General features: G+C 49.9%; 8 protein-coding genes across 8 annotated transcripts; 5 read left to right on the top strand and 3 right to left on the bottom strand.

Moving 5' to 3' along the window:
* Nucleotides 1-5,438: 5,438 nt before the first annotated feature.
* Nucleotides 5,439-6,815, top strand: EPUS_06713 (uncharacterized protein; the record flags this gene model as incomplete). Its single annotated transcript, XM_007807183.1, has 5 exons — nucleotides 5,439-5,606; nucleotides 5,694-5,888; nucleotides 5,943-6,325; nucleotides 6,390-6,485; nucleotides 6,539-6,815. 5 exons carry the CDS (start codon nucleotides 5,439-5,441, stop codon nucleotides 6,813-6,815), a joined length of 1,119 nt encoding a protein of 372 aa, XP_007805374.1.
* Nucleotides 6,816-8,915: 2,100 nt separating this feature from the next.
* On the top strand, nucleotides 8,916-9,589 carry EPUS_06712 (uncharacterized protein; the record flags this gene model as incomplete). Its single annotated transcript, XM_007807182.1, has 2 exons — nucleotides 8,916-9,032; nucleotides 9,080-9,589. The coding sequence occupies 2 exons, from the start codon at nucleotides 8,916-8,918 to the stop codon at nucleotides 9,587-9,589; spliced, it is 627 nt and encodes a 208-aa protein (XP_007805373.1).
* A 1,089-nt stretch (nucleotides 9,590-10,678) lies between these two features.
* On the bottom strand, nucleotides 10,679-13,198 carry EPUS_06711 (Dynamin-related protein DNM1; the record flags this gene model as incomplete). The annotated part of the gene is made up of 3 exons (XM_007807181.1): nucleotides 10,679-10,993; nucleotides 11,055-13,043; nucleotides 13,100-13,198. The coding sequence occupies 3 exons, from the start codon at nucleotides 13,196-13,198 to the stop codon at nucleotides 10,679-10,681; spliced, it is 2,403 nt and encodes an 800-aa protein (XP_007805372.1).
* Nucleotides 13,199-13,667: 469 nt separating this feature from the next.
* EPUS_06710 (uncharacterized protein) lies at nucleotides 13,668-14,351 on the top strand (the record flags this gene model as incomplete). Its single annotated transcript, XM_007807180.1, has 1 exon — nucleotides 13,668-14,351. The coding sequence occupies one exon, from the start codon at nucleotides 13,668-13,670 to the stop codon at nucleotides 14,349-14,351; it is 684 nt and encodes a 227-aa protein (XP_007805371.1).
* A 288-nt stretch (nucleotides 14,352-14,639) lies between these two features.
* EPUS_06709 (uncharacterized protein) lies at nucleotides 14,640-15,848 on the bottom strand (the record flags this gene model as incomplete). Its single annotated transcript, XM_007807179.1, has 1 exon — nucleotides 14,640-15,848. The coding sequence occupies one exon, from the start codon at nucleotides 15,846-15,848 to the stop codon at nucleotides 14,640-14,642; it is 1,209 nt and encodes a 402-aa protein (XP_007805370.1).
* A 1,061-nt stretch (nucleotides 15,849-16,909) lies between these two features.
* EPUS_06708 (uncharacterized protein) lies at nucleotides 16,910-18,370 on the bottom strand (the record flags this gene model as incomplete). The annotated part of the gene is made up of 1 exon (XM_007807178.1): nucleotides 16,910-18,370. One exon carries the CDS (start codon nucleotides 18,368-18,370, stop codon nucleotides 16,910-16,912), a length of 1,461 nt encoding a protein of 486 aa, XP_007805369.1.
* Nucleotides 18,371-18,899: 529 nt separating this feature from the next.
* On the top strand, nucleotides 18,900-20,430 carry EPUS_06707 (ATP-dependent RNA helicase eIF4A; the record flags this gene model as incomplete). The annotated part of the gene is made up of 6 exons (XM_007807177.1): nucleotides 18,900-18,939; nucleotides 19,054-19,128; nucleotides 19,182-19,250; nucleotides 19,310-19,668; nucleotides 19,720-20,362; nucleotides 20,420-20,430. 6 exons carry the CDS (start codon nucleotides 18,900-18,902, stop codon nucleotides 20,428-20,430), a joined length of 1,197 nt encoding a protein of 398 aa, XP_007805368.1.
* A 599-nt stretch (nucleotides 20,431-21,029) lies between these two features.
* Nucleotides 21,030-22,711, top strand: EPUS_06706 (uncharacterized protein; the record flags this gene model as incomplete). The annotated part of the gene is made up of 2 exons (XM_007807176.1): nucleotides 21,030-21,597; nucleotides 21,666-22,711. The coding sequence occupies 2 exons, from the start codon at nucleotides 21,030-21,032 to the stop codon at nucleotides 22,709-22,711; spliced, it is 1,614 nt and encodes a 537-aa protein (XP_007805367.1).
* Between the last annotated feature and the right edge of the window lie 155 nt (nucleotides 22,712-22,866).

The following is a 22,866-nucleotide window of genomic DNA, read 5'->3' as shown; positions in this document are numbered from 1 at the left end:
ACCGTTTCGTTCCACTGTCTCCGAACGCTGCTTACAGACCGAAGAAAGGTGCCATCTCGTCTAGTACTCTAACACTGGTTTACAGGCAACGCAAACACCCAAGACAAAAGCTTATATCCCCCTACTACACAAATGCTTCATTCATCCTTTTCGTGCTCAGCTCCTTTTCACGCTCCTCTTCGCTGACCAGCTCTTTCAACCCTCAAGTGGACTGCAGCGCTGCTTATTTCTACGCTTGCCATGAGTGTTCCCGGGAAGGGGAAGCCAACTTGAAGCATGGTAAGTATCCTCTCCATTGACCGCATCAGAACGATCTCTGCCGGCCTGATTCTGCCAACACAATGAAGTCCAGTTCAAGCCTGTTGTGGGACGATACCCCCTGGGCGCCCGGATGAACCTGCGATCAGATAGTCATTTCAACCAGCTCTGATTCGCACCAGATGCACATGGCCATTGTAGCGGGGGATAGTTTCTCCGGTAAAGATAGGTCGCATGGAAAATATCGGATGAGGAGTCTTCTTCGAAATACACCTATCGGGTCTGACACCGGTTACATATTGTTGGATTACCTACCGTCGTCTTAGTCGCGCAAGCTGGTTTCTTGCTAAAGCGTTTACTAACACCACCCTTCTTCTAGTGAGTCTCTTCTACCCGCAAAAAGCAGTCTAAACGTATTTTGGGTACAATTAGCTTCAAATGCTGGTCCTTCGCCTGCGGATGCTGGCTACTCATATCATCCGCGAGCCTGTTCTCTTTTCCCTTCACTACTATGTTTCTGATAGAGACTAGAAACCCAGATAACTGCAGGGACTTTTTAGTGGCACTGTGCCAATGGCTACAAGTATCTGACGCATTGTGCTGCCAATCTTTATTACAAAGCCATCGACAGCTGCGACTACCCTGAGAATGTGCTGGAACAATTTCACTAAGTTATGGCGGAAACTGAAAGGTGTAGAACTAGTTAGTGTGAAGGTGGACTTGATAGAGTCTCCTTGGTACTAGTATGAGTCGCTCAATTAAGCACATTTGCAATCAGAGTACCAAAAATTATCTGAAGCCCCTCTACCAGAAGAAATATACAGCTTGTGCGTAGATGTGCAAGCACGTCAACAGTCCTAGTGCCCATGATAGGAGAAGCATTGGAGAAGCTTTTTGCATTGTAGACATCCGACGCGCTGTCCCTGCCACGAAATGACTACGAGTCTAGTCAGTGAATAGAAAGCCCGATATGGCAAATCGCAGCTAGACCCTGTCACATTCCTATCTATGAAAGAGGCAATGGGGCACATCAAGCGTGGCACCATGACGAGTGGGGATGCTCTTGCAATCGTGAGCCTCGGAGACATCACACTACCGAATTGTACAGGGTCTAAAGACAAACCAAGGCTATGGCAAGACGGTGGCGCAGGAGAGTATGTCGACATTTATGTGCGTGGTGTATGTAGAGATGACGTTGAATGTGGTTGAGTCTTGGCCACCAGGCCAAAGCCGGGACCGTCAGCCCCTGCCATCAGTTGGGAGTTCGGACTTGGTTGTTGAGCAAGGTTGACGATCGTCAGGATCCTCCTCATCTACCCTGTCAGTCTCTCTCTCTTCGGACCTGTCGACTGTCGTCGATGGACGAACGGGCAGAGGCCAATCTTCTCCGTGCGTATCTGTATGACAGTGGAGCGCAGGGCATGGCATTGTGATCGGTGGAGCTGTAAGTTTTTGACGTTGGTCGTGGAGTAATCTTTTATAGGTCCTGTTCTGATTTTTCTGGTGCTATTCGTTTCTCCATCCCATCTGAAATTGTCTTATGAGTATGTTGGTTTCGGCGGTTTCGAGCTGTCTAGCAAAATGGAATCTCGGCGCCGTTGCGCTTCTAGTGTCTTGCTAGATACATCCACTGCTCCCATTTCTAATCTGTCTGCGGCCAGTGGCTTCTTTCGGTATTCGGTCTGCTGTCTGATCACCCGCGATGCCCTCTTGCGCTGATACCTAGTCGAAGTCGATGTCATGTTCTTGGTGAAGGTTCCCTACCAGAGCCTAAGCCATCCGTTCGATGACAAATTGGCCTAAATTGACCCTGGTTCCTGGAAAGCCTGTAGTGAATCTGATACGTCGTGAAAATGGCTGCCCGCTTGGGGTGCGTTTCTCTATCATAGACAAATAAGCATTTAAAGTATTGCCTCCCTCCTCATTCGCTGCTCGCTGCCTCACGAATTCTTTTTTTCCATTTATAGATTGTGGTGTCAGCAATGCCTGTTAATTTTGTTATCTCTGCTACACTCTTATTCTGCTCAAGATAGTCCAAGACTTCAGACCGCGTACGTAGGTCCGTTGATGCCCGCGGAAGGCATTTTCCAATGGCATGCAATTGTTCAGGTCGAGTCAGTGATTGGAGAGCCTCTAGAAATGCCTGCTTTGGTAAAACTTGTCAGCCATAACCGCGCTAACAGGGTGCCAATGAAGGAGATCATAGAGTGATTGACGGGTACTAGGCCCTATGTTAGAACACTCACCTGGTTTTTCCACCTCTTGCCATAAGCACCCACAGCTCTCTCTTCTTGACCACTTACCTCAGTTGCAACAAGCCTGGCAGTAGTACCACCTTGGAGCCGGTTTCCTCTACCAGGTTGATCAAGTCTGGCAGCAGTATCTCCTTGGAGCCAGTTGACTCTACTAGGTTGATCAAGCCTGGCAGCAGTGTCTCCTTGGAGCCAGCTTCCTCTGGCAGCAGTATCTCCTTGGAGCCAGTTTCCTGTACTAAGTTGATCAAGCCTGGCAGCAGAACCTCCTTGGAGCCAGCTTCCTGTATTAGGTTGATCAAGCCTGGCAGCAGAACCTCCTTGGAGCCAGCTTCCTGTATTAGGTTGATCAAGCCTGGCAGCAGAACCTCCTTGGAGCCAGCTTCCTGTATTAGGTTGAAGTGCTAGGTTGATCTTGGAGCCAGCTTCCTCTGCTAGGTTGATCTTGGAGCCAGCTTCCTCTAGGTTGATCAAGCCTGGCAGCAGTACCTCCTTGGAGCCAGCTTCCTCTACTAGGTTGAATTTCAGCTATTGCGTTGCTAGGAACTGCTCTGGCTTCTCCGCTGGATTGTTGAGTTGCTCCTTCCCCGGGTCCGATAGTAATTCTTCCAGTGGGCAGATAAGAAAGACCACTGCTACGTTCAAGAGTGTTGGCTATGCTGGATCGAGGAGCACATTTAGATCTGAACGCCAGATTAGCAAGACGAGGATTAGCCAAGTCAGGACTGGTACTCCAAGGCAAATGGGCCGCCCCGGAGGATCCTGGTAGTCCATGGAGTGCAGGTGCACTTGTTTGTCTTGGTCGCCTTTCTTGTGGTGCTCGAACTGCCGGCATAGGTTCTAATGCAGCAGTCGTTGCGTGCTCAGATATTGCGGAAGGTGTGGCCATTGCTTCTACTTGCGTAGCTGCATCTGCAACTGCCAATAAAGCATGAAGCCTTTGGTGACTGGATGCTTCCGAGGTTCGCTTTCGCGTGCCTCCAGAAGGTTTGAGGTGGATTTGAGTCTTGTCAGCCCCCGACATGATTGTAGAGTCGGATGGTTTAAAGAAATCCAGGTCAAAGGGGAAACAATATGTCGGAGAAGAAACACAGAAAAATACAGTCCGAAACAGTGAAGTGTGATCAATATTATACATAGGTCAAATCTTCTTCTCAATGCTTAGCAAAGGAAGGAAGCTAAGACTGTCAAAGAAATAAGCCTTTAATTCCTCGTTGGTGAACCTGTACTGAAACACTCCCTGGCATTGCAGTTCCTAAGACACCTGTTCAGCTTTTGCTTCCCTGTTCCAAAAGTTTTGAGTTGGTTTGAAGTGATGCACGGGGAAGAGGTGGATCTCTTGTTTTGACGAGTTTCGTACATCTGACAGGCTATCGTCCCATGTTCAAGTTGTTGCATGGCAGAGTAGAATAAAATCGCTAGGCAGAAGCCGTACGATCAGTGTACAATCAAATGACACTTTTTGTGTGCAGTGCTGTAGCATGGAGTAGCAGTATGAATCTCTGAACGTCCTTTTGTTGCAGTAATATTATCACTATCACCCCATTGCACCCATTTTGTAGATATCGCCCTGCGTAAAGTTAAATGAATGTGGTAATCGGGTACTTGTGGTGGAGGCGATTTTCAAGATTTGGGGTAGGTCTGTGTTCTGGCTGAAGCCTGGGGGTGTCATAATCAACCGACCTAAGGGCCGTCTTTGGAACCTCCCTGCAGGGTTATGCAAGAAACCATTCGAAACCCAATCAAATACAGCAGAACCTGCCGCATCATTGTTAGCACTGCCGAGTTAGCGACAGAGTACGGCATACGTACTTGACGGGCATCACTTCTCACCTCTTCCCAATAACTTTTGCAAATTAAGTGGAACTCAAATGCTAAGACTGGGCTGTAGCCATGGTCAGCGTTTGGGACCGAAGACCAAAAGTAAGTTACGTAGTTACTTAGCAGGTCTCACATTCTGGGTAGCCCGAATTTTAAACTCAATATTTCCGACATTGCATGCATCAAATGCAACGCCATTTGCTTATTCCGACATAGACACGGACTACGTATTCTAACCTCGACATCGACATGGACATCTCACACATGACACATGCAGAAACGTCGTGAAGGAGCAATTACGTAGTATAGCCACCGGCTCGCCGGTACTACCTATAATCAATGATGCAGTAGTTAAGAGCAACAGTAACAAGCATACAGCCAGCAATGTCACCAGGTGCTATTTCCTCTGATTATGCACTTCCTCCTCATTATTGTCTGTGTCAGCCTGTCAAATTGGAGTCTACAGGTGTCTCAGCTCCACTCATCGGGAATAATACTTATCAATTTGTCCCTGCTGTTCTCAGACCCAACTGAAGCCAATCATGAGCATTCATTTTAGCCTCCCGATCAACAGATCGCCACATTTTGTGCATGCTCAGGCTAGCGGTTCGTGCCCTGCCAAGGTGGAGGAATGGATCAACCTGATTTGCTGCGAACGACCCAGAAGCTGCATATTCCTGATTCGTCTAGACTTTTGGTCGACTGGAGTCAGATGAGCAAGCCTGCTCACCGCTGCCGCATTAGTATGACATGGTAACCTTATCCCATACCGATCTTCCTACCTGCCGCTGATCTCGAGCCTTTCCTGTGGCTTTTCGATCAACGCTGCTGCAAACGAGCACACAAATGGGGTGCTATCAATTAGTCAAGTACGTTGCATATGCACAGTAACTTACCTCGTGGGCACATGTCACTTAAGTTACTCAAGTACCGTCCTCCAGCCCGTCTCATGGCGTCTGTGATTTAGGGGAAAGGGATTAAAACGCGGAGTTGCTCCCTCATCGGTGTATCTCTACTGCCCTTTTTTCCTTCATGTCGCTGAATCCGGTACTCTTCTCCGGAGAATTGTAATTTGATTGAGCTACCTTCAAAACAGCCGCGTTGAAGATGGATCCTACTGTCCTTGCTGCAACCCCTGCTGGCACTCCTCCACCAGGAGTGGTGCCGGATTTCGCCAATGCTGAAAAGTACGGGATGCATTGGTGGATAGTCGGCGTCGTTGTGGCATCCATGATCGTGTCGACGGTAGTGGTGGCCTTGCGGTTGTTTGCAAGAGTGGTCATCATAAAGACAGTCGACTGGTCTGATTGTGGGCCTCAATGACCTTTGGTGCTTTGATACTCGAGTGCTAACCACCAGCAGACCTCACTATTCTTGGATGGGTACATCCTCCCTGAGCTGCAGAACTTCTCATACTGTGACGAAGTGTCCACCCAACTAACAAAACATCAGATCTTTACTATGTGCTTCATGGGTGGCAGCTTAGGGATCGATGACAAGCGTCGTGGCCGTCATCAATGGGAAATGTCGCTTCAAGACTACTTACAGACCACGGAGGTAGGCATCTCCGCTGCATCAGTGTCTTGAACATTATGTGCTCACCATTTCCAGCTCGAGAACATCTCCTCAATGCTGTACTGCATCGGGATCATGTTCTCCAAGCTTGCCATTCTCTTTCTCTTCATGAAAGTCCTCGTACCTGTCCATGAGGGCCTTATCTACTGGGTCAATATGACTCTTATCTGGACCAACGCAGCTTTCTACCTTGGTGGCCTGGGTGGCCTGATCTGCCGATGCATTCCACGAGCGAAGATCTCGCAACCATGGCTGCCCGGACGGTGCACGAACGTATACCTCGCGTTTCTGCTTAGCGGCTATTGGAACGTGATGTCGGACTTTTTCATACTGGCGTTTCCGATGTGGGCCATCTGGAGACTGCGGATGCCATTGAAGCGCAAGTTCGGCGTTACCTTTGTATTCGCCGTTGGGTTTTTGTATGTCCTTCCCCCTTTTCTCCTGCCGCAATACCTGCGATGCTGACATGTGCTACCCTGTCAGTGCTCTTCTTTGCAGCATCATGCGTCTGCACGCCACTTCCCAGATTCCCAACAACTCGGACCTTATCTGGATCATCGGTAAAGTCGGGATGTGGTCGTATGTTTGCTTTAGATCACCGTCTCTAACCTCAGAGCTAATCCAATCACTAGGAGTGCGGAAATGTGTACTGTCCTCCTCTGCGGTTGCTTCCCTTTCCTTCCCAAGCTGGTTCGCTCTTCAGAAGACTCAGGCTTGGGCACAACGGCCAGACCAAGCGTAGAAAATCTTAATGGCTACATTTGCAACAAAGCCTTCTCGAAGCCATCAATCGGCACCATTTCGGAGGTAGAATACACGACAAGCGGCGAAGTAGGGCACGTGTTACCACAGCTCATGCCTACGTGGAAGTCACCCAACAAACGAGATGATATATATTCGCCCGTGTGAGACGACTGATAGATGTTGCTTGGAGCACTCAAGGGTCGTCATGGACTTGACATGAAGTGAGACGAGAGAAATACATGAGAGGCATAATGCAATATACCGTGGGAAGAGTTGATACTGGAGAACTATAGTCTTGGTCCAGGACATTGGATTTATGATAACAACGAAGAGAGGCAAGTCTGCGCTTCTTGGATACGTTTCATCCATATGCACGACTATTTTCCATAAGCAACCATCCCGTGTATTTTTTCTAACATCTTTCTCTTCAATATCTACCGTGACTGATGAAGCTTTCACTGTAGCCCCGATTTGACTGTACTCTTATGTCTGATCAGCTCTTCATTCCCGTCCACATAAGAGTATAGTCATGAGTCTGCTAGTCTGAGCCTTTCTTGTCCCGCTCATCTCCTGCTGGCTAATCTTCCACCTTCTCACATCTCGGCAACTTGAGTTTATGAATATCTTCGATCATCTTCAGGCCAGTCTTTCCCCGTCCCATCATCTGTCTTCGCCATACCATACTCCAACGTGACTCGTTTCTGGCATGCCATACCCATTCATTTAGGATAATTTATTTTGTACAGGTTGCATTTGTCTTCCTCATAGCTGGAGCAAAAACTTGATATCCTCTCGAATCCTCTCCTTGTATGCCTTTGTCTTGTTGGGCGAATTTGTCCACTCAAGAGCAAAATATGTTGCTATAGATGGAGAAAAGCTTTAGCGAGGATTGTTGATGCCCGAGCTAACCACCTGTTTATAACTATCGGAGTACTCCGTACTTATCAAGGTTCAACAGCCAAGTTGGCCATGGCCCGTACCGTATGGTACTTACCATCATGCAATTTCCGGGGGCAGGTTCCTGGCATCGAACCCTAATTTATAATAAGCACTTCAACTCATAACACCCCTATCTTCTACGCTCATATCAAGGGTCTGAGGCAGGGATCAAGAAATGCTAGCCGATCCCAATACAATGTCAGAACTTCAAGAGCGCTTCCATGCACAACAGCCTGCTTGGCCTTTAACCTGGTTGTCTAGGTCGAAACTTTGCTGATGATCGTCCACGAGACACAAACAGCCTATCTCACAAGGCTGGACTGCTCACCTTGCAGATCTAACTGGTTAAGGTAGCCTGTGCTGGCCGTTGGCTCTCGGACCCTGATCCGCAAGCCAATCACAACAAAGCGTGGATTCATGTCAATACAAAAACATTTTCTAAGGCTGGTAGCTCTAGGTCCCATGGGCCATAGCTTCCAATGCCTGCCCCCTCCGTCTTCCGTTTTTCAATTCACTGAGACATCTGGTTTCAGACCACGCTATTGTGCTTATCAGTCAATCGTCCATAGTGGTTTGAGCAGGGGTGAGCTTCCTTCGTCCCGCTTCCGAAGGAGATCTCCTTCACCTCACATCCACCTTTCTATCCAGTAATGTGGCGCCAGCGGCAGTGAGAATGCTGTCTGCATTACCAATTGATGAAGGAAGGAACCGGAAGTGAGCGAATCCTTCTCAGGTGGGAATATTAAAGGTTTCATATGTTGTTCGTTCCCTCTCGTTTCCCCTTGAGGTTCAAATTATATTTGTCTGCGTTGTTGCTTTAGCGGAAGCCATCACATTGAATGTTTGACCTGCCTTTGTACAGCCGTTGTGATTTTGCTTACAGTCAAGATACTGCCCTATCCTGTAACCCTTCCAGTCTTTGCTTCACTATTGAGCCTTGCCAGCTGCCAGGACTCGTAAGTCTTCCCAACTCACAACTCTTCGAAGAGTACCAACTAACCTTTCTTACCAGCCTCAGCCTCAGCACCAGCACCAGCACAAATCCACTAACTCCCTCCTCTTTTCTTCTTCTTCTTCTTCTTCTTCTTCTTCTTCTTCCTCCTCCTCCTCTTCAGTACCCCTATCAGTCAGCACAGACGGCAGCTGCGGCCCCGGCACCACCTTCATCTGCCTTAGCAGCCACTGAGGCGATTGTTGTTCACCCAAGAGCTGGTGCGGACGTGACGTTGCGTATTGCGGCGCCGGATGCCACAGCAAGTTCGGCAACCACCATATTACCCTAATCTTCCTCCAACGGCTCCTCTGCCACAATATCAATCAGTACTGATGGCTCCTACGGAGGTAACACAGGCTTTATCTGTCTGGGCAGCACATTCGGAGACTGTTGCTCCGAGAAAGGCTACTGAGGTGGCAAATCCCCGTATTGTGCTGCTGGATGTCAGAGTGAGTTTGAACACTGTGGTAGCGGGGATACGAATCAGACTGTGCAGATCAGCACAGATGGCTCCTGCGGCGGAGAAACGGGCTCCACATGTCTAGGCAGCGAATTCGGCGACTGTTGTTCCGCCAAGGGCTGGTGCGGCGGCAACTCTTCATATTGCGATATAGGATGTCAGGGTAGATTCGGGAAGTGCTCACCCGCACCCGCATCTACTAACTCGGCAACCTCGATAAGTGAGACAGCAGCAGCAGCAACCGCAGCCTCCTCCCCAGCTTCCGATCCCCCAGTGCCCACTGTACAAAGCGCAGACTTTAAAGCCGGCATCGCAGTCGCTTCTACAGTCGCTTCCACCGCGCTCCTCTCGCTGGCACTTTTCCTCTTCCGGCGACGCCAACGCCTGAATAACAACAGCCAGAAGTCGGTTGATGCTGTCGAAGCGCCCTCGGAAAACGGGACCGGAAGTTCGGGTCCTGGTGGGAAGGTATATGCATCCGAACTGTCGACGGTAGGCTATTATCAGGAGATGCCGAATAATGAAAAGGCGAGGACGGGGTGTTAGGATCGAGGAGAGGGGAGCTGAGAACTGAAAATGATAGAAAAAAGGGTTGGATTGAGATGAGATGAGTTGAGTTGAGTTGGATATGAGTAGAGATGTCAAGAGGAAAGAGGGGATGGTTCTTCACATATCGAAGTCTACCTATCTATCTATCTATCTATCTACGCTAGACAGGTAGAGCCGTGTACATACGGTCTTTTTCCGGCACATACGAACAGCTTGATCCAAAAAAACAGGAAGGGAGGATGGATACCCATGAGCAAGCGAGATTTCTGTACACTGATACTATACTATCGCTTTGTCCCCGGAGGGGATGTGCCACCCCTTGTCCGCCATATAACATACTTAATCGAATACCCAACAACTCTCTCTCCATCACTCATCCATCCATCTCCCAACCAGCACCAAGCCGCCCACTCAGTCCTCTGAATCTGCGAACTCTGATCTACACACTGATTCAAAGACCAAAGAACGTCCTTCCCATGCGCCTCGCTTCCCCTTCAGCGAGATCAAGATATCATCTGGGTAAGAAGCCGCAAGAGCAAACCAAACCAAACCAAACCAAACCAACGTAGAACAGCCGCAGGCCGTATGCCGCCCTTCCCAGTCATCACCTAACTAATCGACCGAACCAACCAACTGTACATACATTTGCCATCTACCAACTCTACCCATGGGCCGTCAGTCATTTCAAATGAGCAACTTAAGACAGAAGTTTGAGGGNNNGGGGGGGTGGAGGCTTTGTTTCACGGTGACTGTATTACAACTTTACCCGTACTGATCTACGGATGGATGGATGGCTCGCTCTTTCTTTCTCAGTTTACGGGAAAATGGAGGGCGGGGATTGCTTGCTTCCTCTAGTCGTAGGGAGAATTTGTTCTCGAGCGGAGCCAAGACGGTGGTTTTGGGGGCAACGGAAAAGAGCCGCCTGACGGTTTCTGCGTCACCGTCTCTGGGTTGAGTCGAATCAAGACATGGTGGGTGACCCATGTGATGTCGTCTCAACAGTGGTCTCCCCCTGGAATTAATCATACAATGGTTCATCCCGCTCGGCATACTGATCCTCGCCTCTTTCCTCCATTCTCTAACCCCCTACAACACCTCTCCAACAATCTTCGCTGCCTCCTTATAGGTAGCCAGCAACTTTTCACACTTCTCTCTCTCCTTCTTAATCCCGTCATCCTCATATAGTAGCTCTCCAAATAGATCCTCACGATACAGTTCGCTCACCAACCGGTTCTGCACTTCGTCCCTGCTGTGGTTGACTAAAAGGTGCATAACGGCTTTGGGCACCTGATCGGCGATGGTTTCGCGCACGATATTGAAGTAGGATGAGATGAGGCGGCGAATTAATTCGGTTTCGAGGGCTTCGCGCTCGGTTAGGGCTGGTTCGGCGGATTGTTCGGGCTGAATTGGAGGAAAGGTTAGTTTGCAGGCATTTGAGATGGAGTGCTTGGTTAGAACTTACGAACAAGGAGTCACCATACTCGGAATTGGCTGGGTAGTCGTCCATATTGGTTGGGAAATTTGGGACTGCTGGAGACCGCTCAGCTAAGCTGGATCTCCCTTCCGTCCGTCGGATACTCTGTGCAAAGCTTGGCTCGGTGCTATGGCTGACATGTCTCGCACCCATAGAGGCTGCGCTAGGAAGTGGTGGACCAGGTTGAGGCAATCCTCCCTCTTTCCCAAAGAAGTAGTTCAAGAATGAGTCTCTGGTTGTACCAGGAGCTTGCCCAGCAGCGCCTGAATAGTTCGCATGGCCATTTTCTCGCGCTGCAACTGCTGGAGACATGCTGCGGCCAGCTCTGGCGGGCTGACCTCTGACTGGCAGGTTTTGCACCTTATCCTCGTGCTCTTCCTCTTCCTCAGGGGTCGCCGCTCCGTTCACACCGAGTTCCTTCATCCGTCTCCGTTCCCGTTTCCTACGTTCGTCAAGTTGTGCTGCCTTTTTGTCCTTCTCGTTCCTACTTTGGATCACAGATGACATTGCGGCTGCCGCACCAAGGAAATTGGGATGGTTTGTGTTGATGTAGGCTCGCTGTATGGAGATCAATGATTCGACATAATTTGAGCAAGGACCGAGCCTTTCTCGGAGCAAGTCAGACACTACTTCGATCAGTTTGCCTTGCAGACGTGGGAATCGCGAAAGCTCATTGGAGCCGCAAGTGTGGCAAATTTTGATCAGCTCTTCGTAAACAAGCTCAACACACCGCTGACTGGGTATTTCGAGAAGCTTGATTTGTGGCTTAACAAGCAGGTCGAAGGCGAGCTCTGGGACAAATAGACTAGGTCGAGGTCCGGTAGAGTTGCGAATTGCCGTTCGAATATCGAGGACAGAGAGGTTTTGAGTCGGATCAATGGTTTCGAGAGAATTGCCAAACACGGAATTAAAAATGTAGTATATTCTAGCACCACCGCAAAGCTCTTTGGTTGAAATCTCCGATGAAGTCCCGTCGATAGATGTGATGAAAGACGTAGCAAATCGTGTCATCATTTGAAGGATCAGAGAACCTCGATGTTCTTTGCCGCTGAATTGCTTGCTGCCATAGCTTGCCAATTCTTGTTGTGTCTGGCCCATGAGGGTGTTCAACCTCGCTTTGATGTCTGGTAACCGATCCCGAATATGCGACATCAAGGTGGTATTGAGGCTTTTGGCCAGGTATTGAGTACCGCATCTCGTAGCCATATTCCTGTAAGCCGGGTGATGTCTAAAGAAATCCGCCTCTGATTTGAGTGCTTCAGAAAGCGGCTTGTCGCTCTGTATATCTTGCTGCGAACGATTAACCACACCAATGAACCCCAGCTTCAAAGGATAGACCCTCCCCGAAAGTATATCAAGTGCGTTTGTGCCGTGATCCATCAAATCTAGCTTGGTTAAGATTCCGATTGTCCTCCGACCCATTGGATCAACATATCGAGCCAGTTTCAAGGCTTCGGAATTGACAATATCGACGTTGGCAGGTGAAACGGCCAAGATGATGCTGTTCGGTTTTGCGATATATTCGGTAATGAGTGTCCTCGTCTGCTTCTCAATGTCTGTTGGTTGGTCGCCTATGGGGACCTTGGTCAAGCCAGGCAAGTCGACAAGCGTGAGGTTTAGGACATGAGGAGAGAAAATTTTGAGATTGATAGGCTGCCTGTTGATGCCCTTATTATTTCCGGCTATCCTTGCGGTTTCGTTCTCGATTTCATGCTTGACCTGGCGAAAGTCCCTGAATTTACGCCCCGGAATGTGGTGAAATTCGGCCCATTCTCCTTGCTCCGCAACACTTGCTGGCGTATGAGGAATATGTACTTCGTCACTGTCTGGTGCATCGTCCTTCTCGCTAGGGATGTTGATGAGCTGAAGAATCAGCGGCCTTCTGGTGACGATGCCGCTACCTCGGGGCAGAAAGTCTCTGCCGACGATGTTCTCGAGTACGGAAGACTTGCCGGAGGACTGAGAACCCACAACCACCTGTTCTTCCTGTCAGCGCATTGTGCATATGCATCCTAGCACTTTGCTGGACTCACAATTTGGGGCAGGTCTAATGAATCGTTGCCGATAGTATTGAAAACGAGATCTTGAAGCTTGTTGACGACCTTCAGAAGATCATCACCAAGACTAGCCATTACCTCCACAGGGTGACGGATGTCGCTAACTTGAGACGTTCATGCAAGAGGACGGCAATGTGATCAAGGTATTCCGGGCTTGATTTTGTATAGATGACGTTTTGACGTGTTTGGCGCACAAGATGAAGAGAGGTGTAAACTGTAGAGTATGCTATGGCAAACGACTGATCTTGTGACAGAAATCCAAATGGGTGAAAGCTGCCTGCGTGCTGATGAACACGAGCGTGGCTAGAATAGGACTTGTTCCTGGCAGATGAAAGCTCCAAACATCGGGATCTGCCACCACCGATGAGCCCTCTACCACAACTACTAGCAGGACTCTACCCACGTCTTCATGCCAAGACTGGTGTGCAGGAATGACGTCGCAATAAATACGCAACAGTGACATACTATTGCTACTCAAACAAGTTCCTTAACGAATGCAGAAATCGAGGACATAGGTTGCCGGGAATACTACAACAATACCACCATGCATCTACTTCATTACAGTATCATATTGCCTCTCAGCCTTTCTCAATACGTCTCATCTTCTCCCTCTGCTCGCACACAGCAGATCACCCTCTCAGGGAGCACTGGAACTGTCTCTTCCATCCATGATGCATTGACATATAGCTCGGTCATCCCCGATGTACTTGATGAGTTTGAGGCTACCTATTCCGTCTCCATTGAATATCCGAAATCTCATGAATCCGTTCAGCTTGGAAACGACATTCCCGTAAAGTCTGTCTCTTCTCGGCCAGCTTTCGAGTTTCATAGCATCTCAGCTGAAGGTGGTACTCCTGGGTCAAGCCACAAGTCGTTCACGCTAATCCTTACTGATCCTGATGCCAAATCTCGTGACAAACCAAAATGGAGCGAGATGTGTCATTGGATCGTGACGAACTTGACGGCACCAGTGACCGGTGCAACAGGGGTCTCGATGAAGAATGAGCTGGTTGAATATCTTCCACCAACACCACCACCAAAGACAGGCAAACACCGATACGTCTTCGTGCTGTTAGAGGGGCAGCAAGGGCAAGCATTGAGCGCGCCAAAGGACCGAAAGCATTGGGGATATGGCAAGAAAAGACATGGTGTGCGCGACTGGGCTGAGGAGAATGAATTGAGCGTTGTGGGAGCGAATTTTTTCTTTGCCGAAGATGAGAAGCAGTAAAACACGGAGGCAGATGCCCGAAACCAATGGGGTGAAACCTGCTTTTTAGCCAGGATCACGCCAACAAGTGATCCCAAAACACGCTTTGTGACGGTCATGGGCTGCAGGTTTTAGCGGTCTATGATTATAGCAAGATAATTCCTTTTTCCAAAATGCATCGGGCAGTCAAGGTCTGGCTTCTATGATATTACCACTTGACTACCTTGCCACTGTTGGAATGCGCCCATCCCTGCGTTTGTTGCCTCTGCGGCCTCTTGAGTCTGATAGCTCCGTTCTCGCCCTGCCATGTTACAGCTCTTTCTTTGCATGATGCTTTGGTTTCGAGCCAGCTCTTTGAGCTGGTACAGCATAAAGACCGCCTCCAATGAAGACCAAAAATGCACCGAAAACCACGCCTGGCGCTAGACTATTCCCGAATAGCCATATAGAGAGTATCAGGCTGATAAGCTTTCGCACATTAAGCACGATGGTGACGGTAAGAGAAGAGCTGCGAGCAGAAAGCAAGTTGACGCCTCTTATGCAGAGGTACTGCGTCATACCATTCAGCAAAAGCATGACCAGCTGAACAGGTGTCCTCGCCAGCAACTGGTGAAACATGTCAGGCACTAAGACTTGATGCTGAGCTGCCATAAAATTGGTCATCGAGGGTGATGATAGAAGTGTTTGGGACTGTGTCATTAGATCCGGCCAGTACAGCATGAAGAAGGGCAGCGAAAGAGTATGACTGTAAAAAAGGTTCTCCCTCCAGTGATCTCGGCCATATTTGGCGTATGTTCGATCTGTGTAGACGCCCATAACTGCCGAGCACAGCATCGCTAGGTAAAGAATACCAAAACCAACAATGAAATCGGATTGGGACGTTGTGCCAGACTGAACGAGGGATATTTGCGCTCCCTTGGACGCGGCATCTGCAACAGCGGCCTGAACAACACCGAGGAAGAGGAAGGTAACTGCAACGACCTGAAGTATTGAGTAACGTTTGCCGGACAGGTAGCCCACCGCCATCGTGAACACTGGGCCAGCACTGCGAAGAATGATGTGCAGAGGTATGGAAATCTTGTAGTCGAAGGCTTTATTGTTGAGCATATTGATTGTCAAGAACATGACTGTATACAGAAGCCATCTCTGAAGAGGGATAGCACGAGGTTTCAGGTAGAGATTTCTGATGCCTCTGGAGATATCCACATGACGTCTCAGGTTGAACAAAGATGTCAGGAAGAACTGTGTACATGTAATCAAAGTACCACTGCCCGGTGCCTCTTTGACGATAGCTTCCAGTGCAAAAGCATTGGCACAACACCCGCCAAAGATGAGACTTATCATGGCTATGATATTGATCCACTCCGGCATGGTTACATGAGCAACGGCATATGCAGATGATTTCGACGCCTCAGATGGTTCGACGACATCATTCATCTTATCTTCACTCTTGGACTGGTTCTCCTCGACAGATCCATTTGCACGATCGATGATAGTACGGTCAGAGCTGGGCGCCATTCAGCGTAGTGTTCAATCTCAGATGTGAGACTTTGGGCGGGCACTTTATTGTCCTTGCGATTGAGTAGTATCCACTCTGGTGTACTTCCTTCGTGAATCTCAGAAGTGATTATGTCATGGTCATGGAGTAAGACCTTTGACTAGAAAGGGGATATTAACAATAAAAATATATTCAGTACCTCGGTCGGTTAAATCTCGGCTCTTTGTTGGTTCGTCAAGCTGAAACTAGACAACCTCATCTTTCTGGAAATAGCTTGTAATCCATCATAAAGAGGAGTGCTCTGCAAACCTGACAAAGCTTGAGTACAATGGATCACTCTCATATGGATCACGGAAAGATGGGACACGGCGACATGGACATGGGTGGCCAGTGTAATATGAATGTACCAAACGCCCTTCCGTCTCCAACGAGTCCTTCTCAGTGTTGATATCCTCCAGATGCTCTTTACTTGGTCCAACAAAAACCTGTGCATTGTGTTCCGCCAATGGCGAGTCACTGGGCCACTATCTCTGATATTGAGTCTACTTGCCATCGCTCTCCTTACTGCGGGATATGAGTTGGTCCGGCAGATTTCACGAAACTACGAGCAGAAACATGATGCTAGGATGAAAGCCTACATGGATAGAATACCGAGTACGTTCATCTAAACACGTCCGCCTTTGCAAGCAGTTGGAAATTGCTAAGAAGATGATTTGGGATAGATGGCCAAGAGGATGGAGCACAAGAATCGAGCTTACCGCTTTTGGTAGGGAAGGACAGTAAGAAAACTGCTCAAAGAAATGGAACTCTGGTCAAGGCGGGCTTGTATGCTGTTCAAGTTTTCTACAGCTTTTTCATCATGTAAGGATTCCGCCGGAGCCCGTTGCTATACTTGAGTTAATGAGCCTAACCAAGGACACAGGCTTTTGTTCATGACCTACAATGGATGGATCATGTTGGCAGTGGCAGTTGGCGCATTTAGTGGTTACCTGGCATTTGGCTCCGGATTGAGCGCTACGAAATCTGTGGCTTGCCATTGAGAAGCACTTCTTCTCCCTGGGCCTTGGTCATAGCCACAACGTCAAGGAATGTCCTCTGCTTCATCATTTACGAAGTCGAAACTGAAGCCTCCTTTCTCAGCAACGCTGGTCTTGTCTCCTCTTTCTAGAAGTTGTTCCCATTTTCGCTTTTTAGTATTTACTACGTGTGGCTGCTCGTGCTGCTCGAGCATCTCAGAGTGATTCAGTTTCAATTTGTCGAGAAATAGTCGGTACGGGTCCTTGACATCGTTGCCGAATCCTGAAACCTGGGTCGCCTTCTTTTCAAGAAAGTCCAGTGCCGATTTGAGATGAGAGCGTGGAATGAAGTTTTGCGTGATAGCGATAGCAGACTCGAGATTGACCACTAGGTGCCACCAGCCTGAAGGGACATGCAATACCTCTCCCTCATGGCATATCCCTTCGACGCAGCCGCCCATGCGCCTCGCTTCTTCGTGGAATGTTAAGAGCCACTCTGCTATACTCAGAGGACTAGTAACCTCACTTTGATCTTCGGAGACAAACACTCCTGGGGGCAATATCGAACCGGGAAACATGATCCAATATTTCGAACCTCGGATAACGGCGTTCCACGCACTGGTAGCATTAGGATCTTTGTGGAAAGTACTCCCGCTACGTTCTGGCCCAATGATTAGCCACCGGCTATCTGGTCTCTGCTCGCCTAGTACAGCGAAGAGATCATCTCCAAAGCATTCAGGTGGCGCGTATGCACCACCTTTTTCACCAACCGAGAGGTTCATTTTTCGGATAAAATCCTTGTCAAACAGGTATAGCGGACTCTCATCGTGCGTATTGTTCATATACTCGATGTAGGTACTCAACGGCCAGTCAACCGCCTCCGCACGAAACTCAACATGTCCGTATCTATCGAGCAGGGCTTCCTGACACCACTTACTGAACACGGGCCATTTCTTAACAGGGTTGGTTAAGATGAACGGTCGATCGTTCCAAGAAATCGAGAAATCTGCCTGGCAGAGATCAGGGAGGCGTGGAATACGATTTGACGAGGGTATCCCAGATGCGAATTGTGAAAGATTGATTTGAGAGCAAAAGAAAGGTCGGTAGATGGTGTCTGAGTACAGCCTGCAGTCAATCGGCGGCACATCCGGCGATCGGCGTTCGAGGTAAGTCGCTCTCCAGCTTCCACGCCACCGAGGTCTCAGACGACCGTCCCGAAGCAACAAAGCCTTCCACAAATCATCGCTCGAAGTAAATGCAAAGAAAGCCCGGCAAGTCCTTCCGAGTGTTAGAAGATCAAGGTCCTCGAGCCATTCGAGAATGACCAAGATCAGCTCATCCGGCAATGTACCAAGGGTCCCTATACAGTCACGAGCATGCACAGACGATGAGGTCCAAGCGTTTCCACTCGGCCTGACTCCAAGAGGATGCGCTTGGATTTGAGGCTCGGAGGGAGTCAACTCCTCGTCTAGGTGTTCTGGACAAGGATTGAATCTCTTAGGAGTCAGAGATGTTGTTTGACGCATGGTCACCCGTAGGACGAGAGAGGCACACGGATTTCAAACAGACAGAACCAGACGAGGTAGGCTCTTCATTGGCCGTGGGAGGTACTACATTAGTGTAGTGCTATTATTTGTCTAAGTTAGATGGTGACTCTTAAAGGGTGACTCGTTTGCAAGGTCCCCATATGTGGAGAACAGAGAACGAGAACGAGAAGGAGGTGCTCAAGGGGCGCTACTAAAAAAGCTGCGGCGCTAGTTCAAATGAAGCTTAGCCTGATCGTAGGGTCCGCCAGTCGCAGATAAAAATTATCTTCGCCGCAACTTCTTCGCTGCTTTCCACTTTTCACCAACACTGAAATTTACCAGCAAGATTACACCTGTACTAGATTTCCCAGGCTCTTCTTGCAAGAGTCTCGTTTCTAGTCTTAGCAAAAACCCATCTGAACTACCGTGCGCTGTCGCTGAAGACTGCGCCGTTCGAATACCGACCCCACTACACAAACGAAAGATCACGGCACAGCGCCTGTGATCTTGTCTTTTTCTCATTGCAATCATGGCTTCCGGCGACAAAGGTCTTGAGGATCTTCAAGACAGTATGTTTCTCAATATCGAGGCCGAGCCTGTTCTTTCCAGTGCTCTTTTTTTGTTCCGCGGAAGAGAAATCCGCCCCTCTATTCCCAACCAATTTTGCTGACGCTCAAATTCAGGCCAGATCGAATCTAACTATGATGAGATCACTGATTCCTTCGATTCTATGAACCTCAAGAGCGAGCTGTTGCGCGGTAAGTGAAAACAGGGAAGACAGAATATCAAACAGGGCTGATGATCGTCACAGGTGTTTACGCCTATGGTTTCGAGCGCCCATCTGCTATTCAGCAGCGTGCTATCATGCCTGTGATCAAAGGTACGGACTTGTATCAATCTCAAGCAAGTACCTTTTCTTCCGCTAACTCAAATGTGCAGGATCCGATGTGATCGCACAGGCACAGTCCGGAACTGGAAAGACGGCCACATTCTCAATCTCGGTCCTCCAGAAGATTGATCCTCAGCTCAAGGCCTGTCAGGCTCTGATTCTTGCGCCAACTCGAGAATTAGCTCAGCAAATCCAAAAAGTCGTTGTTGCGATCGGAGATTTCATGAGCATCGAATGCCATCCGTGCATTGGTGGCACGAATGTGCGCGAAGACATGAAGGCTCTTCAGGATGGTCCACAGGTCGTTGTTGGAACACCTGGGCGTGTTCAAGACATGATTCAGCGCCGAGTGCTCAAAACGGACAACATGAAGATGTTTGTGCTTGACGAGGCTGACGAAATGCTTTCGGTGAGCACTGTGATTCTGTAAGATGGTTCTTCGTACTGACATGCTCTGTAGCGTGGTTTCACCGAGCAAATCTACGACATCTTCCAGCTCCTCCCTCAATCTACCCAAGTCGTCCTCCTGTCAGCAACGATGCCGCAGGACGTTCTCGAAGTCACTACCAAATTCATGCGCGACCCAGTCCGTATCCTGGTCAAGAAGGCCGAACTCACCCTTGAGGGTATCAAGCAATTCTATATTGCTGTCGAGAAGGAAGACTGGAAACTGGACACCCTCTCAGATCTCTATGAAACCGTCACCATCACCCAAGCCGTTATTTTCTGCAACACGCGTAGAAAGGTGGACTGGCTTACGGACAAGTTGCAGTCTCGTGACTTTACCGTGTCCGCCATGCATGGAGATATGGACCAAGCTCAACGCGATGTCATCATGAAAGAATTTCGTTCGGGTTCATCCCGTGTGCTCATCGCCACTGACCTTCTGGCCCGCGGTATCGATGTTCAACAGGTGTCTCTTGTCATCAACTACGACCTTCCTGCCAACCGCGAAAACTACATCCATCGTATTGGTCGTGGCGGTCGATTCGGACGAAAAGGCGTTGCCATCAACTTCGTCACCCAGGACGATGTTCGCATGATGCGTGAGATTGAGCAGTTCTACAGCACTCAAATCGAAGAGATGCCGATGAACGTTGCTGGTAAGCCCCACTGCAGATGCTCCGTGGCTGGTTGGCAAGACTAATGTTTGATGCCAGATCTCATCTAGAAAATGCCTGTCTCTTGAACCACCGTCGTCGCTCCTAGTCGTGGCATTCTGAAGGCGTTTGTTCGCGTTGAGCGTGTTTGCAGTTTCATGGGCAAAGTGGGATGAAGCTCCTACCTTGACCGCTTGGCTCGAGAGACTGTTTCGACTCGGCTTTTTCTTTCATTACTGCGTTCGCGCGTGAGCAGATCAGCTGTCATTGCTCCAAACTCTAGACTGCGCTCGACCCGTCGAGCGTTTTCATTTGAGAGAGGGGTGATGTGAGTGTTTGGTTAATTCATTTGCACGGAGATACCAAAAGTTTCTAATGTGCGAATGATGAATACGACATTAGCAGATGTCATGTGCTTCTCTTGCGATAGAATAGAAAATGCAACTTCTCTTTGAAATTGTTGCTCTTGTGGTGTCTGAAGGAAGGGTGGCCCCATCCAAGAGTAAGAGTGAAAGTTTGGTGATTCTACCATGTCCCTCCCATCACCATCACGGAACATTTTCCACCTCCTTACATTGCATCCTTATTCCCATACCTTTCCCTTACCTTTCTCATATTTCTATCCTACAGTCGATGGCAATATCCCCCATCCATTTCCGCCACCAGCCCGATGGCGCCGCTGGGACTTACCGCCGACGCCAACCACAACGGCTCCCCGATCTCGCTCCTCTGGGCGCACCAGCTGCGACGCGAACACGCCGCCATCGTCGCCCAGCTCGACGAACTCAAACGCCTCTACCCTCCTTCTGCGGCTTCCGAGCTGGACAAGCTGGTCGCCCGGACCGAGAGAGCGGAGGCTGCTTACGCCGAGATCAGGAAGGAACTCGTGGCGTTGAAGGGTGCGCAGCAGGAGACTGTGAGGGGTCTGGAGGGGTTGGAGGGGAGGAGGGAGGAGGAGATGGAGGGAGGGAAAGAGAGGGAAGAGAGGTTCAGGGTTGAGATTGAGGGGTTGAAGGGGCTGCTGATGAGGCAGGGAGGACAGTTGAGTGCGCTTGTGGACGCGGTGCGGAAGGTGCAGCGTCGGGTTGAGGAGAGGAGAGATGGAGTGGTGGAGCAGAAGCTGTTGCGGAACGAGGAGGAGATTTCAGAATTAAGGCGTCTGGTTCAAGCACTTGAGCAGAGGGTCGGTGATGCTGTCACTGTCGTCAGGGACAGTGTTGGATGTCGTGATTCGGATGGTGAGATGACGGCTGGATACATAGCCTCACTCCTGTGAGCGCTGGCATTGAGAGCTGACGAGCTGCAGAAGGACCACCTGCTGCTGTTCCTCCTCCTCCGGCAGAAGATGTCTCCGATGCAGAATCCTTCGACCTGGACGCCAACGTACCACTCGTCGCTCCTGCTGCCGCCTCAGGACCCGTCCTCGGACCATCGCTGGCCATGATCAAGGAGCCCACACTGCCGAGACATTCGCAACGACTCCGACCGCACCAGCAGCCCGAGAAGATGGGAGACTCGATGGCGATGCTGCCGGAGCCATCATTACCGCCTCTCCCTCCGCAGCAACCACTCATGCCCAAGACCCGCCTCCCCGCGCCCCAAGTCGCAAAACCCGACATCAATCTCATCCAAGGCCGATCCGCCCTCTCCGCCTACATCCAGATCGCCGACTCCCAATTCGAAGACACACCTCCTGCCGCGGAGGCAGTGTTCGTAGACGCCTTCGTCCATGGACTGCGCGATAAGCGCGACCGAAAGAAATGCGACAAGAAGTTTAGAGATGGGGTCAAGACGTGGGAGGGCTTGAAAGAGTGTTTCCCCGTCGCCTCGCAGATTTCGCAGAAGGCTGCTAAGAGGAAGGGGGAGTTGCATGTGCGGAAGAGGAGGGTGGTGAATGCGATGGAGACGAGAGCAGCGGCGGGGGGTGGTCCAATGCCATCTGCCTGCGAATCGGGAATGGAGAACGGGGGAGAAGATGCGATGGAGGTTGGAGATATCAGGGATGGCGATCCAGTGCCGTCAGCAGCCCGGAAGAGGATGGATATCAGGAAGGGTCAAGCACCGCCCTCTGCCCGGGCGGAGCAGAACAACAACGAGGCGAAGCAGGACGCGCGAGATGCAGGAAACGCACAAGCAGGAGCCGACTCAACAGCAGCAGCAGCAGCAGCGAGGAAGAGGCCTCTCGCTGAACGGAAAACCGGCCAGGTCGAAAGCACACGTGACGAAGCAGAGCCGGCTGCGAAGAGGAGAAGGACGAAGAAAAGAGGAGCGAGAAGACCGAGAGAGCGGCCTCAGATCCCCATCCTGCCCTCCTCCGATGACGAGTTCTCGCGAAGATGCCGGCGTAGATAGAGACAGCGGCTACCTACCTAGCTCCCCTCTCCATAGAAACCACGTCGCCAATTCCCAACCCCAAACCCCCTTCCCGCCTCCTCCTCCTTCTCCAGATCATGAACACTGAACCCCCCTCCCTCCCATCACGCCTCCTCCCTAAACTCATACAACCC

Source organism: Endocarpon pusillum (assembly GCF_000464535.1).
Source record: "Endocarpon pusillum Z07020 unplaced genomic scaffold scaffold6566, whole genome shotgun sequence".
Taxonomy (NCBI): domain Eukaryota; kingdom Fungi; phylum Ascomycota; class Eurotiomycetes; order Verrucariales; family Verrucariaceae; genus Endocarpon; species Endocarpon pusillum.
This window is presented reverse-complemented; position numbering and strand designations above follow the sequence as displayed.